The sequence below is a fragment of the Alosa sapidissima genome, chromosome 19 (assembly GCF_018492685.1).
Source record: "Alosa sapidissima isolate fAloSap1 chromosome 19, fAloSap1.pri, whole genome shotgun sequence".
In the NCBI taxonomy this organism is placed as follows: Eukaryota; Metazoa; Chordata; class Actinopteri; order Clupeiformes; family Clupeidae; genus Alosa; species Alosa sapidissima.
Window position 1 is genome coordinate 25,354,019 of NC_055975.1, and position 15,000 is coordinate 25,369,018.

Here is a 15,000-nt window from a genome sequence, read left to right on the forward strand (position 1 = left end):
TAAGATCTGTCAGCTTTGTGCCATCAGCAGTCTTCACAATCAATTAGTCCACTCATCAGGGTGGGGAGCGGGGGTTGGGAGAGGAGAGGGGCGGGGGGTCGATCCAGCGATCATTATGTAATTTGGACGTCTCAGGATAATGTGACAAAGAGATTTGCAAACACAAAGGAGGAGTGTGTTAAAGGAGGAAAAGAGAGAGAGAGAGAGAGAGAGAGAAAGAGAGGGTTGCGGCGCGGCAGTGAAATGGTGTATTTGATGGAGAGAGGGATTATTTTAAACCAGGGATGGGAATGAGGAACACTAAACCCGGGTCACCCATCACACACACACACACACACACACACACACACTGTCTGACATACAGTTACCGCCAGCTTTGTGTCTTTTTTTCTCTTGTACGTCCGTCTTACTGTCTGCAGAGACCCGCTAGTCCCGCTAGATTAGCGCAGCTGCCGTATTATCTAATGAAGTAATTAGAATTTTACAGTTACTCTCTATATGCATACAGTAGTTTCACCTCTTTAGATTCAAATAGAAGTGAATGCTTCCACTAAACAATCACTAGAGCCTGTATGGCCTGTTTCAAAACATATCTGTACGTTATTTACTATATCTGCATGTTCACCTCTAAAAATTTGGATAACTGTAAATTCTTCCTCTAAATGAAAAATTCAGAACGGCCCGTTTCAACCAGGTTTCCCCATACATGTGTCTCATGCCTGATGTTGTAACTGCTTTGTGTGGTGAACAGAAGGCTCCACATATGCCATATGCTGAGGATATTGTTTAGCTGAGAGCTTAACAAAGCTACTGCAGGCAGGCAGGGAGAGGCACCGAGAGTCTTTGATCCAGTACCTGTTTGGATCAGCTGTTCCACCCACTCCTCCTTCATGTGGTAGAAATCCTCTGTGTGTGTGTGTGTGTGTACTGTACGTGTGGGTGTGTGTGTGTGTGTGTGTGTGTGTGTGTGCACGCGCGCGGGTGTGTGTGTGTGTGTGTGTGCGTCAGCTAAAACCTGCCCAGGAAAATCAATAAGTGAAGACAAACACAACAGAAACATCTTACCGTATTGTGCTGGAGAGCATATGGCTCTTGGAACAACAGCCGGCGCGAAGCCGAAAAGCTCTTTGGAGTATTTTAAGGGAGAAATTCAGAAAGGGAGAGAAGAATGAAAGAGAGGGACAGAGTGAAAGAGAGAGACGGAGTGAAAGAGAGGGACGGAGTGAAAGAGAGAGACAGAGTGAAAGAGAGGGACGGAGTGAAAGAGAGGGACGGAGTGAAAGAGAGAGACAGAGAAAGTGATAGATAAGCTGTACCTGGACACATGGATGCCTTGTTTGAAATATAGACTTAAAAGGTTATTTAAGAATACACTGTACAGAATGTACAATCGTTATCTATTTTGAGAGTTAAATGCTGCACATTCCCATGCACTTGAGATGTACCGTATGTGTGATTTTGAGAATTACTGTATGTTAAATGCTGCACGTGTGTGTGTGTGTGTGTGTGTGTGTGTGTGTGTGTGTGTGTGTGTGTGTGTGTGTGTGTGTGTGCACGAGACGTACCTTATGTGTGATATTGAGAATTATGTTAAATGCTGCACGTGTGTGTGTGTGTGTGTGTGTGTGTGTGTGTGTGTGTGTGTGTGTGTGTGTGTGTGTGCACGAGATGTACCTTATGTGTGTGTGTGTGTGTGTGTGTGCACGAGACCTTATGTGTGATATTCTTCAAAACCGTTTTCTTTTCTCTCTTACTACTTCTGATTCTTGTCTTCTCTTTCTTCACCAACATCTGTTTCTCTCTCTCTCTCTCTTCTTCTCTTTCTTCCCCCTCTCCTTCTTTCACCATTTGCTACTTTTTATTTATTTTCCATCCTGAATCTCTCCCTACCTCTCTATTTCTGTCATTCCATCACTCTCTCTCTCTACGCCTCACTCTTTCTGTCCCCCTTTCTCCTCATTTATCTGGACCTCTCTGTCTCTCTCTCCCTCCTCTCCCTCTCGCCCTTCTTCCTTCTCTCTTCCTCTCTCTCCATTTCGCCCTCTCTCTCCCTTTTCTCTCCCTCACTCTCTCCCTCACTCTCTCTCTCTCTCTCTCTCTCTCTCTCTCTCTCTTCCTTACTTTCTCTCTCTCTCTCTCTCTCTCTCTGCCCCCCCCCCCCCTCTCTCTCCCCCCCCCTCCCTCTCTCCAGGTCTGTGCGTTTGGAGTGGAGCTCCCCAGGCCAGCCCAATGGCATCCTGCTGGGTTATGACGTGCGGCGCCGGGCCCTGAGGCAGTGTGAGGAGCTGCGGGTCCAGTTGACCCTCAGGCCCGCCGGACGCTGCTCCCTCCTGCGCTGCCCCAAGCCCCAGCGCATCTGCGGCAGCGCCTGCTACCACCCACAGGAGCAGGTACACGCACACACACACACACACACACACACACACACACACACACACACACACACACACATGCACACACACACACACACACACACACACATGCACACACACACACACACACACACACACACACACACACACACACACAGACACACATACTTACATATATACACACACACACATGCAGCTGCATACAGACCTCCCAGAGATCCAGCTGTCCAGATGTTGACCTCATAACTATGCAAAAATTATTAGAAGCCCAGAGTTAAAACATACATACTAATATTGGACTTCAAGGTGTCTCTTAATAAAACAAAATCTAACGAAATAAACCATTAGAAGAACTGCTTTACACATTTGTATGCCTTCCTTTTGGCCTTTTTTGGCATTTAAAAAGAGTGTGTTGTCCAGACCCATATGTGTTAGCTGATTGCATACACAGTGTCATTAATGTGAATGCAGTACACCTGCACAATGAACCTTATGCAGTTCAGTTCTGTATTTGCTTTGAATTGTTGCCAGTTTTTTTTCTGGAAAAACAGAAACACCTAGCAACTTTTAGGGAAATGTTACTGTGCAGATCGATCTTAAAGCCAACAGAGAGAGAGAGGGCAAACCGTTTTACTAATGGATGTCTGGCAATGATAAATAATCATTAATCCTATGACGTCCTCAGACAGACTTATTTGTAGTGTTTCCCATCCTCGCTGCCCCTAAAGATGCCAGACAGATGCTCACTCTATCATCAGCCGTGGTTTTCTCCAAACGTATCGAAAATGGCCTAAATTTAGGGTAATGGCATATAGCCATCCCCTTGCGCGGACCCAGAGCTCTGTAGCCAAATTAATGAGAGGCAGCTGAAGCGTATCGCGGGGCTGGTGAAGCGGAACAGAGACGGGTGTATTCCAGCGACTGTGTTTTTTTATATGCATGAGGCACGGTCCTTGCGATTGTTTTTCAGTAAACAGATTAACTCGTCTTCTGCAATTGCTGCAATCCTAATGTTATTGAAAGCAAGCCAAGTTGGCAAGAGTGCCGCAGCCATACGTTCCCAGCTCGCTGCGATCAGACATTAATACATAAGGGAGAGGAAGACAAAAGAACACAAGTTAGCGAAGGACAAGCTCTTCCCGTGTACTACATGGCCTGCTAAAACAGAAGCCGCCAACACTTTTATGGAGGACTGATGATTATGGCTTGTCTGTTGTCCTGGCTTGTCTGTTGTCCTGGCTTCTGTCTCCACTCTCAGAGGAGCTCCGGTTCTTTGCTTTTTCTTGTCGTCTTTGTTTCATCCTCTCCTTTCTCCTCCTCTCTATCTCTATTTCTCTCTCTCTCTCTCTTCTCATCTCTCTCTTTCTGTCTCACTTTCTTCTCTCTCTCTCTTCTCTATTCTCTCTCTCACTCTCTTTCTCTCGCGCGTTCTTCTCTCTCTTCAATATTCTCTCTCACTCTCTTTCTCTCTCACTTTCTTCTCTCTCTTCTCTATTCTCTCTCTCTCTCTCTCTCTCTCTCTCTCTCTGTTTTTCCGTACCTTGGCTTTATATTTGTCAAATGAACTTTCTGTCATATTTTCTCCACTACCAAAACTTACTACAAAGACTAGTACCAGTTGTCTGCTACAGGACACTGTATAAAATCCATCACAGCATGTTAAGAAACAATGGGTACATCTTGTTTTTTTGTCTGTGTGTGTGTGTTTTGTGAGTGTGACTGTGGGTGTGTGTGTGTGTTTTGTGAGTGTGACTGTGTGTGTGGGTGTATGTGTGTGTGTGTGATTTGTGAGTGTGACTCTGGTTGTGTGTGTGTGTGTGTGTGTGTGTGTGTGTGTTTGCCACGAGGGCATTAAGATTAAGCGATGGGGCAGTGTGTGTCCCTGAGGTTGGTGGTGTTCTCACTAATATCGTTTAATAAGAACAGGCCGTTTGTTCCCTGGCACATTTTCCTCCGTCGCTGCACGTTGGGGGGATTTATGGGTTAGACGCGGCTGTTCCTTGAAAAGTCATCTAGTCCTCTCGGAGAGCCAAAGGTAAGAACAATGTCAGGGGCTAGGGGCGGCACAGATTTTTCAGACGCCACCAGGGTATCGTCCGCGCGCGCACGGGCGCTGGAGAAAATCTATTCTGCCCTGGTTTCCTGCCAAAATAGACAGTCGAGCCCCGGCTATATATAGCGCCCGCACCGCAGCGCAGGACGAAGCGATGGCCGATGCCCTGAGCTGATCTTACGGCTAGATCAAGGAGGAGCGGCGCAGCTAGGGGAGGGGGCCTCAGGGGCCAACGCGCACCTCACGGCTGCCTTCCAAACTGCCTGGCAGAAAATGCCGAGAGGCAGCGTGCGCTACTGAGCTGCTGACTGATCCGAGAGGACGGCTGAGCTGGGAAGGAGAGCTAACGTTTGGTTTAGACGGAACACACAGGCATCTGAAGAGGTGGTCCAGCTGAATCATGCAGTGTGGCCAAGAGAGATACAAACACACATCAAAGGCTTTCACACACACAAGCACACTCATACACTTTGAAACTTACACACATACACACACACACACTCACACACAGTTATCTGAGAAGCCCGATGATTCATGTGTGTGTGTGTGTGTGTGTGTGTGTGTGTGTGTTGTATACGTCGTCGGCTACACAGGTGTGTTGTGGAGAGACGGTGTACACACGTGACTCCTGGCTCCAGTGCTGTGGCGAACGCTACGTCCCGGTGCGGAACGCCTCGGAGAGTGTGTGCTGCGGCGACCAGCTGTTCCAGACTCAACCCCAACACCAGTGCTGCGGCCGCTACTACGTCCGCGTCCCTCCAGGTGAGTCCCACGACCCCCAGTTGTCACTCAGCTCAGGTAAAACAGGTAACACAGGACGGAGGTTAGCAATGGAGGCTCCCAGAAATGTTGAGAGACGAGATCCATTATGTGTGACTGGGAATATTTAATCATCATATTGTTCAAAATTTACTATATACATTATAAAGTGTTTAATAATTAGAGCCATATAAAGATACTTATGGACCCTTTCAAGAGAGTTCCATTATCAGCATCATAGTTGGCCCCACAAGGCTTCCGTTTTAACATTTCATTATGTTATCTTAATGCAGAGGAAGTAGATTGGGGTCCAAATAGAACGTTCAAGCATTGTTTTTGTTTACCTTGTTGAAAGGGTCCATATACATTAATATAAAGTGTTTAATAATTATAATCATACTGTATTACTCTTCATAGTAATAGCACTAATTCCAAGTCCTATGTCCAAGCTCTGTTCAAGTTGAGAAGTAAAACAAATGTGGATGCTGAATGAGATACATCAGGTTTTGGTCCATTTTTATTTGATTGTGTTTGTTTGTATACTGTAGTGTTTGGGGACTCCTTTGTTCTGCTGTGGTTCTTCATCAGTATCCATGCAGAATAGGCCTCATCCTGAATCCCAGATTTGGCATATTAGTATATGGCATATTAGTATACAGTATATATACTATATATCTGCTTGTGTTCTAGCTGCTGTTCTAAATCAGAACCATTGGAATGTATGTAAGTCACATTGACTACTCAGTCAAAGCCAGAGTTGCTCTGGCAGAATTCCCTGGTAATTCTCCTGGATCCTCATCCAGATGTATCCTCTCCTCCTCCTCCTCCTCCTCCTCCTCCTCCTCCCTCTCCCTTCTCCACTCCCTCCTCCTCCTCCTCCTCCTCCCTCTCCCTTCTCCACTCCCTCCTCTTCCTCTCCTTCACTCTCTCCTCTCCTCCTCTCTCTCCTTGTCCTTCCATCTCTCTCTGTTTCTCCTCTCCTCTCCCCCTGTCTCCGTCTCTCCTCCTCCTCCTCCCCCCTCTCTCCTCTCCCCTCTCTCTACTCTCCTCTTCTCTCCTCCTCCTCCCCCCTCTCTCCTCTCCCCTCTCTCTCCTCTCCTCTTCTCTCTCCTCCTCCACCTCCTCCTCCCCCCTCCCTCCTCTCCCCTCTCTCTCTCCCCTCTCTCTCTCCTCTTCTCTCTCCTCCTCCTCCCCCCTCTCTCCTCTCTCCTCTCTCTCCTCCCCGATGCTATTTCGGGGTCTCTGCAGGGGAGGTGTGCTGCCCTAACCCGGAGCAGATGCGCGTGTCGGTGGGCCTGGGGGACGCGTGCTGTGGGGGGAACCCCTTCTCCTGGGCGGCCGGGCAGCTGTGCTGTGGGGGGAGCCTCCATGACGGCTACCAGGCCCAGTGCTGCGGAGCTCAGGTGGTCAGCCAGGGCCAGGCCTGCTGTGGAGACGCCCAGACAGGAACCGCATACACACCTGTGCCAGGTAAACACACGCGCACACACACAAACACACACACACACACGCACGCACATATACACACACACACACACACACACGCACACACACACACGCACACACGCACACACACACACATACACACGCACACACACACACAAACACATACACACACACGAACATACACACGCACATACACACACGCACACACACATACATACACACGCACACACACATACACATACACACACACGCACATATACACACACACACACATACACACACACACACACACACATATACACACACACACACGCACACACATACACACACACACACACACACACACACACACACACACACACACATATACACATACACACACACTCACATATAATGTAAACATACACATACATGCACAGTTATAAATACACACCTGTATTGCACACATATACAAATATGTATTTGCTCAGCAATAGTATAGTCAGGTACTGCAGAGTACTTGTCCAAAAAAAATCACTGTATATTTATATATATTTATATTTGATCATATTATGTATTTCTATACACACTTACGCCAGGTAGTAGAGAGAATAGCTACCCATTTTACTTGAAATGTAAATATATACACACTTAAATCAGATGATGCAGTATATTGCAGAAACACACGGCCAGCTAATATGAGAGACAAGTTGTTAGACATATGATATTGTACATGTGAACAAACTCATGCATGTTTTGCATATACGGCATATTGCAAAATGCACGCATGTCACTTGTGTAGTCTGCAACATATGCAGATGTGCAGTAATGCACATAGATCATTTTCACATACACACACACGCACATATACACACACACGCACATATACACACACACGCACATACACACACACACACACACACACACATACATTGTTAGTCCGCTTGTGTAGTCTGCAACATATGCAGATGTGCAGTAATGCACATAGATCATTTTTCACCAACATGCACCGAAAGATTTTGTGACACCAGCAGCAAATGATGATGAGACATTTGGCCCTGTACAGTATTTAATTTTTGCAATATCCATCCGTCTTCCTTACTGTAGCTCTGAAAATAAACTAATAAATAAATAAATGAGCTAAACTCACCCGAAAGTGGCCAAACTCTCCCCAAGTTGAGTGCCTGCCTGTAGTCCTTGGTGACTTTAAAATGACACTCATGCCCCCCCACTCCCAAAAAGCGGCGTCGAGTCAGAGGGCCCGAGCGGTGGAGGGGTCAGAGCGGGTCCCCTGTGGCGCGGAGCTAAAGTGGGCACCTGGGCACAGATGGACCTGAGCGGGCAGTGCCCCCGATGTCAGCCATCTTTGTCAGGGCGGATGATGGAGCGCAGCCGGCTGCGAGCGCCCGACAACAAGGACTGTGCCAAACGCGCAGCAGGCGCACGGGACGCCGCGAGACTAATGGCTGCCGCGAGGTCGCCTGCACGCACGCACACACACTCACGCACACACACACGCACCCACACACACACACACACGCTCACTCGCTTATCTATCATACTAACAACTGTTTACAGTCAGCGACCGCCACCATTCATTTAGGGGTTAGCGCTATATTGCACAGGCTCCATCTGAGAGTCCTAACGGCCAGGAAGGAAAAGATCACAGGCTTTGATGGAGCTTCTCTGCAGTCAAACCCCAAGTCCATTTCTCACGCACAGACGCTCCTCACAGTGTCTTATCAGCCTGTGTCACTAGATACAGCTACGTCTTGGTTTTAAAACCTACTCCTTTCTGCACAGCCTTTACTTGTCAATAGTACATTCTTCACCTTCATTCATATAGCTTAACCGTGTGCAACCTTCACTCTCTCTACTGAGAATTCTCCTGAATGCTTGTGTGTGTGTGTGGGTGTGTGTGTGTTTGTATATACTGTATGTGTGCTTGAAGCCATGTGTGTGTGTGTCTGTGTGTGTGGGTGGGTGTGTGTGTTTATATATACTGTATGTGTGCTTGAAGCCGTGTGTGTGTGTGTGTGGGTTTTTTTTTTGGTCTTCCTTCGGTTCATCTTCCTGAAATAAGCCGGATGAAAAAGCCATCCTTCATTAGGGAGAGCATCCTGGAGAGAGCATATGGCATGATGGATCGAGCCGTTAGGACAACTAAAGGCCATTTGCCTGCTACCCCACACTGTCAAGGCGCAGGGCGTGTGGGAAAAGGGGGGAGCAAGGAGAGGAGGGGTGTGTGTGTGTGTGTGTGTGTGTGTGTGTGTGTGTGTGTGTGTAGGGGTGGGGGTAGGGGGGTTCCAGACATTACCCCAGTGCAAGAGAGCTGCACTTTTTTGGGTTTTGCTTTATGACGGCGCAGGCTACTTAACCTTGATAAAGACACTCGAGCTCCGTCAAGGTTCTGCCTAAGCGCAGTGCATTACTGAGCGCGGTGCCGCAAGCCGAGGGCTGTGGCCTATCCAGAGTGTGATTTAAAACAGTGGGACGCGCGGCGCGCAGGACGCCTCCGAAGCCATTACCCTGCCTTCAGCAGAAGGCTAACGCACAGGAACTGATTGCTATGGGCTGTAAATAAACAGAGCTCATCCAAAGAATAGGAAATAAATTTAGGGAAATGTATTTACCGTGGAGATAGAGCAAGAACTCTAGAGAGCCTACAAAAATGTAGGTGTTTCACCCCTTTGTTAAATTTAAACAGAGTTTAATATCATAGCATCGTCATAGTAACTTCTGTGGATAAAATATGGTCTCTTTATCGACACATAGACTGGACATGTTTTTTATTATTATTATTAAAAAGATCTCTTTTAAATGTCAACATTTTAAAAATATTTTATTTGCATGTATATAAAAAATACGTATAGATATTTGCTGTGTACAGTTGGATACTTTCCCACAGTGTTCGTTTTAATTTATATCCCATATGAAATTCACTTCCTGTTTTCCTCCTGAGCATCCTACCTGCCATGTCTCATTTTGTGTGTGTGTGAGACGCGGACCCCCAGCGCCGGCCTCTCCCTGGGTCCCCCGCGCTCGGTAGCGTCCACGGCGGATCTCATCCCGGCGGAGTCCTGCCAGGCGGCAGCTGAAGGCGGGCAGGAATGTGATTATTGAGTCCCCAACGTGTGATCTATCACACATTACTCTCAGCAGTGTCAAAAAGCATAGCTAGCCTCCAGGAGGCAGACGCAATGCTGGGAGACAGGCCTCAGCTGTTTCATCGCATCCATCTGCTTGGGACGCGAGCCGGGGTCCGAACACAAACACACACATACACACACAGAGATACACACACAACACAACACACACAGGCACACGCGCACGCACGCACACACACACACACACACACACACACACACACACACACACACACACTCACACACACACACACACACACACACACACACACACACACACACACACACCACATAACCAGCAAGTTTGACAAAGTCATCAAACTCTAGGCAAATCTAAACTAGTAAACTTGTAAGCCAGATGAGGGTGGTGATGTCTTACTCCAGGATTTGAGTCCTTGTTGGGTTTACAGGTAAAGCTGCAAACAAACGGGTTTAAAGACAACAGTGTTGGGTAAGTCTGGGGTATTAGTGCGCGCGGTGCTAGTCTAACGGAGAGGTTTATTTTGAGATGACAGGGGTGTCTGCTTTGCATTAGAATAGTCCTCTTTCTCCTCTTTCTCTTCATCCTTTCTTCCCTCTCTCTCTCTCTCTCTCTCTCCCTTCCTGTCTTTCTCTCGCTCATAAAGCTCCTTAGGTCTGCCTGCCTGTGTGTGTGTGTGTGTACTTTCCCTGCTCCTCTCAGAAGCATGTGACTACATGAGACGCTCAAGGTTAAATCTGAATATTTTGCACCATTTAAGTGTTAAAAGCTTTTCGGGGGGCCAGGAGTGTGTTTGCAAGCGCGATCATGATACTGGGTGATGAAAATGGCTGTGATGATGTTTCAAAAAAAAAAAAAAAAAAAAAAACGTAATAATCAAATATGTTTCTCAAGGACACAGTGACCATTTGCCAGTGGAAATTATCCCAATAGTTAAACACTGCTGCTGGTGGAAGATGAGCCGGTGCATTTGCTACTGCGGAGGCATTTAATCATCTTTCAGATGCTCGCGCATTGTTCTGCCAAAACTGTCGTACAAATGATGAGAGCACCAATGGCAGATGGGGGTTCATTCCAAAATATTAATGTCTGGATTTCTTTTTTATAGAGATGGAGAGCACACAGAAGGGATTAAGACATTTTTTTCCAGCTCTCTTTTAATGCATTTATGATGATGGGTTCTCTATTAAGTTACCTTAATCGCGGCTAATATCCTTACGCTGTTAGCGCTTGGCTGTTAGCACGCATGGGGCTAACTCGGCCCAGTGTTGGGATGGCCGGCCCTGCGGCCAGTGGTTAAGCAGAAAAGTTGAAAGCCAAGTTTGTAAATAGTAAACTCCTCTACTGTGAAACTGCTCTATCTTGACTGATTGGGCCCAGTTTTGGACCAGATATGCTTTCGCTTTTCGCCAAAACGGTTCGAGAGTGAGCGGTTTGTCAGAGAACTGAGAACTCACCATATGGTTGGAAATGTTGGCATGAGTTGTTAGAGCCTTGGGCTTGAGATTATTAAACAGGTTATCCTTAAGAAAGCGTTGTGTAAAAGGTAGAGTATCTATAGGATGAAACCAAAGGTAGCAGAACGTGGTGTGCTTTAGTGTATCTGCGGTGGCGTGTTTTGTTTGCCTTTGATCGCCAGCTTTGCTCCAGTTCCATATGATGCAAACTCATTATCGCAACATGCAGTTGTCTCATTGAACGGGACTCAGTTGAAACAAAAACTCTTGTGCACTTTACATTGAATTCATTTTAATCAAATATCAAGGTCATTCTATGTGGAACAGCACAACTAGGCAGCGAAACAGACAAATCCGTAATTGACGAGATGCAGGGTTTTTTTCGCCCAACTTTTTCTGTGTGGCGTGTTTCAGACGTGCTGGATGGCAGTTGCAGGTTTGACAGCTTTTAAAAGTGTCAGATAGCGTGCCGGAGTCCCTCGTCTCCTCGCGTCGGAGAGACCACATAAAGACGCAGACAGCTGCCTTCTGCCGGCCCTTCCCCGGGAATTCCCAAAAGAGTGGTGAAAGCGAAGCCGCTGCTCAAGCACTTTTTCTGTCGGCACGGCGGCATCTGTTAATGCACCCAGTTGATAAAACACACGGCGCCAAAGACACTCCTCGGACACCAGCCACCAGGGATCCGGTTTGGTGTGAGAAAGTCAATTTAACGTGATTTCCTCCTCCCCGGCGGTCCCTCAGGAGCCCACCACATAAATAAATAAAAACACGACAGCTCTGCGCCGTTACTATTTTTACGTGTCATGTTTCACCTGTACGGTGATACCAGCAAACGTTTCTTCTTCTGTGTTTTTTTTTTTAAACTCCCTTTTTCCCTGTGAGTATAAAAGAGAGTGTGTGTTTACCCGCTGTGATGTTCATGACTTTGAGAACATATCTCACTGTGCCCGCATCGGTTTGGGTAATGCATTCAGGTATTTAAAAGTGGTTAGTTTGTTCTAAGTTCCAGTTTAGTATCCAAAGGCTTGTTATAATCCACAGTACACATTTTTATCAGTTGTCCATTGCATGCTAAATATTTACTTATCATTAAGTGAATGAACCTTAATTCAGAGTGCCTAAGCACCTTATGTTCACTGGGTTCTCTTGCTCTCTAATGAATGTATGCAAATCCATCATAAATCTGAAGATTAGCTAAATCATTTTGCCGGCACTCAAAAAAAAAAAAGGTGCGTGTGCTAACACTAAACTCCCTCTCTGCCGAAAAGCTGATATGGTTTTATTGAAGTTGCAGCACCTTCACTGAGGATTGTGAATTGATTGCAAGGTAAACAGAGCACAGGAAAGACAAGAGGGAGAGAGAGAGAGAGAGAGAGGGATGAGAGGAGGAGAAGAGGAATAGACAGGAGAGAGTTGGAAAGCTATAGATAGCCAGAGGAAGGTCAAAAGGTGCGGGAGAGGAACACAGGAGAGCCCGGTCATGATGAAGCAGGGGGGTCATCGGGTCAAAGTTCGCAGGGCTTCGAGCAAAGCGAAGCGTCATGAAAAATGCAGAGAGTCGGGCCAGGGAGGGGGGGTCTGGGGGGGGGGTGAAGCTATTTTGGAAAACTGTTGAGCTGTTTATTTGCAAGTCATTGGAGCTGAAGCAATGCTCCATGGGGATTGCCACCAAAGGCAACTCTGCAGCATCTGCTGTCCCTAAGTGAGTTAGTGCGCGTCAGGCGTCTTTATGTCACATCGCTGCCGTGATGGATGCGGCTCCCAGAAAAACGCTGCATAAAAATCTGCTGTGCCGTTTTGGCCGTTAAGTGAAATTACTATTTAAATTAATGGCGCTGTCACAGTTTATCTGTGCAAAGAATGAACGCTGATTAGGGTATTAAGCAATTAGTAATTTATCATACTGGAACAAGGGTGATGGTAATTAAAGCAGTGATGGTTTACCCACTGAAATCAAACAGGAGTCACTTCCTGTTAGGCTGGCTTTTAACGGTTTTGATTAAAATTGCCCCTTTTCTAGTTCTGTTTGGTAAGCTCTTTTGAATATAAGGGAATGGCTGATCATAAACTCATGAACATAAAACTTTCCTCGGTAGTTTTAAAGCCTCGTTCAGATGTGCACTTTAGTGGCAAAACGTTAAAAATGCTTTTGCCAGGACTTGGCCAATTACTATTTTATTTATCCCAGTGATCTGCCTTTTGTTCAGAAGCAAGTACCTCCTCAGTGGCCCTTATCAAATAAGATGATCTATGAAAAAAGTATGCTTGGGAGAACTCTGTGTGTATGTGTGTGTGTGTATGAGAGAGAGTGCGTGTTTGTGTGTGTGTGTGTGTGTGTGTGTGTGTGTGAGTGTGTTTGTGTTTGTGTTTGTGTTTGTGTCTGTGTCTGTGTCTGTCTGTCTGTAAATGTGTATTTGTGGACTCTAGAGTGTGTGTGTGTGTGAGTGTGTTTGTGTTTGTGTTTGTGTCTGTGTCTGTGTCTGTGTCTGTGTCTGTCTGTCTGTCTGTCTGTCTGTAAATGTGTATTTGTGGACTCTAGAGTGTGTGTGTGTGTGTGTGTGTGTGTGTGTGTGTGTGTGTGTGTGTGTGTGTGTGTGTGTGTGTGAGAGAGAGAGAGTGTGCATATGCGTGTGTTAGTACCTTTCCCCCCTGTATTCCAGAGTGTGCATGTAGTTCCTGTGGTAAACATGTGGAGCACATGTACGTGGCTGTGTGTGTGTGCGCTGACATTGCTGACTGGCGATAAGGAAGACAACAGCCCATGCATCAGCAGAGCTTTCCCAACAAAGCGCCCGTGTCTCATATATATTTAAAGGTCTATCTCTCCAACAACACTTCCATCAGCACATCTGACAACATCCAGCCACATCAGTCCCCAAGCCTACATCCATTACTGGCTGCCACACCGCTCCTTTGACCTATGAAATATGAAAAGCCACATTCCTTATGCGTGTGTTTGTGTGTGTGTGTGTGTGTGTGTGTGTGTGTGTGTTTGTGAGCGAGTGTATGTGGTCAGTTGACATGTCATGTCGTGTGTATGGCACCTGCCTGTCCTGCACGGACAGACAGCCTTCATGCGTTGTGTGTGCAATTGCGTGAGACAGTCGCATCAGGGCGCGGGCCGGGAGATTTCCCATCAGGCCTCAGGTGCTCTTAAAGATGTCCGTGGACAGGAAGAAGGTGACGTGGTAGGAGAACACTGATGGAAGAACAGAGGGGCTGATGGGAAGGCGTGTCAACTGGGCGTCAGGACGCTCACTTCAGCGCGTTGTTTACCAGTCAGAGTGGATCAGCGCAAGTGCTGCCTGTGTCATTCTGCCACTTCTATTAAACACAACACACAACAACATGCCTCTCTCATGCATGCAGCGCACACCTTCACTGAAAACACTTAGATGGGTTGTTACCTCTAACCCTCACATAGTAGCCATCAAACCTTGTTAATCTTCTCACATTTTATTTATTTGTTTGTTTGTTTGTTTGTTTGTTTGTTTGTTTGTTTATTTATTTATGTTGATATTGTTCTGCCCATCTCACCCCCATGTTCATATTAAGGTAGAATAAGTCATTGGTTAATGGGTAATTCATTTGTTTTGTTTTGATTTGATCGATTTGATAAAAGATTTTAAAGTACCGGTAATTGTTAAGCCTTGTTATCTGCGTTAAACTCACCCACACTCCTAACAGTTATCAGTATGTGACTGCTAACATTTTTTATTTGTTGTTGTTTTTTAGTTGTTGTTTTTTTTTTTCATTTTTGTGGTCATTTAGTTTCCATCATGTCCCTCTCACTGAAGAAAAAACAAAA

At 46.4% G+C, this 15,000-nt stretch overlaps 1 protein-coding gene across 1 annotated transcript in view; it reads left to right on the plus strand.

Annotated features, from left to right (window-relative positions):
- The window catches only part of ush2a (Usher syndrome 2A (autosomal recessive, mild)), a 302,735-nt gene that overhangs the window by 187,250 nt on the left and 100,485 nt on the right, over positions 1 to 15,000 (plus strand). The window contains 3 exon segments of the mRNA XM_042073212.1: positions 2,192 to 2,390; positions 5,019 to 5,187; positions 6,433 to 6,654. Coding sequence (XP_041929146.1) covers positions 2,192 to 2,390; positions 5,019 to 5,187; positions 6,433 to 6,654 — 590 coding nt within the window.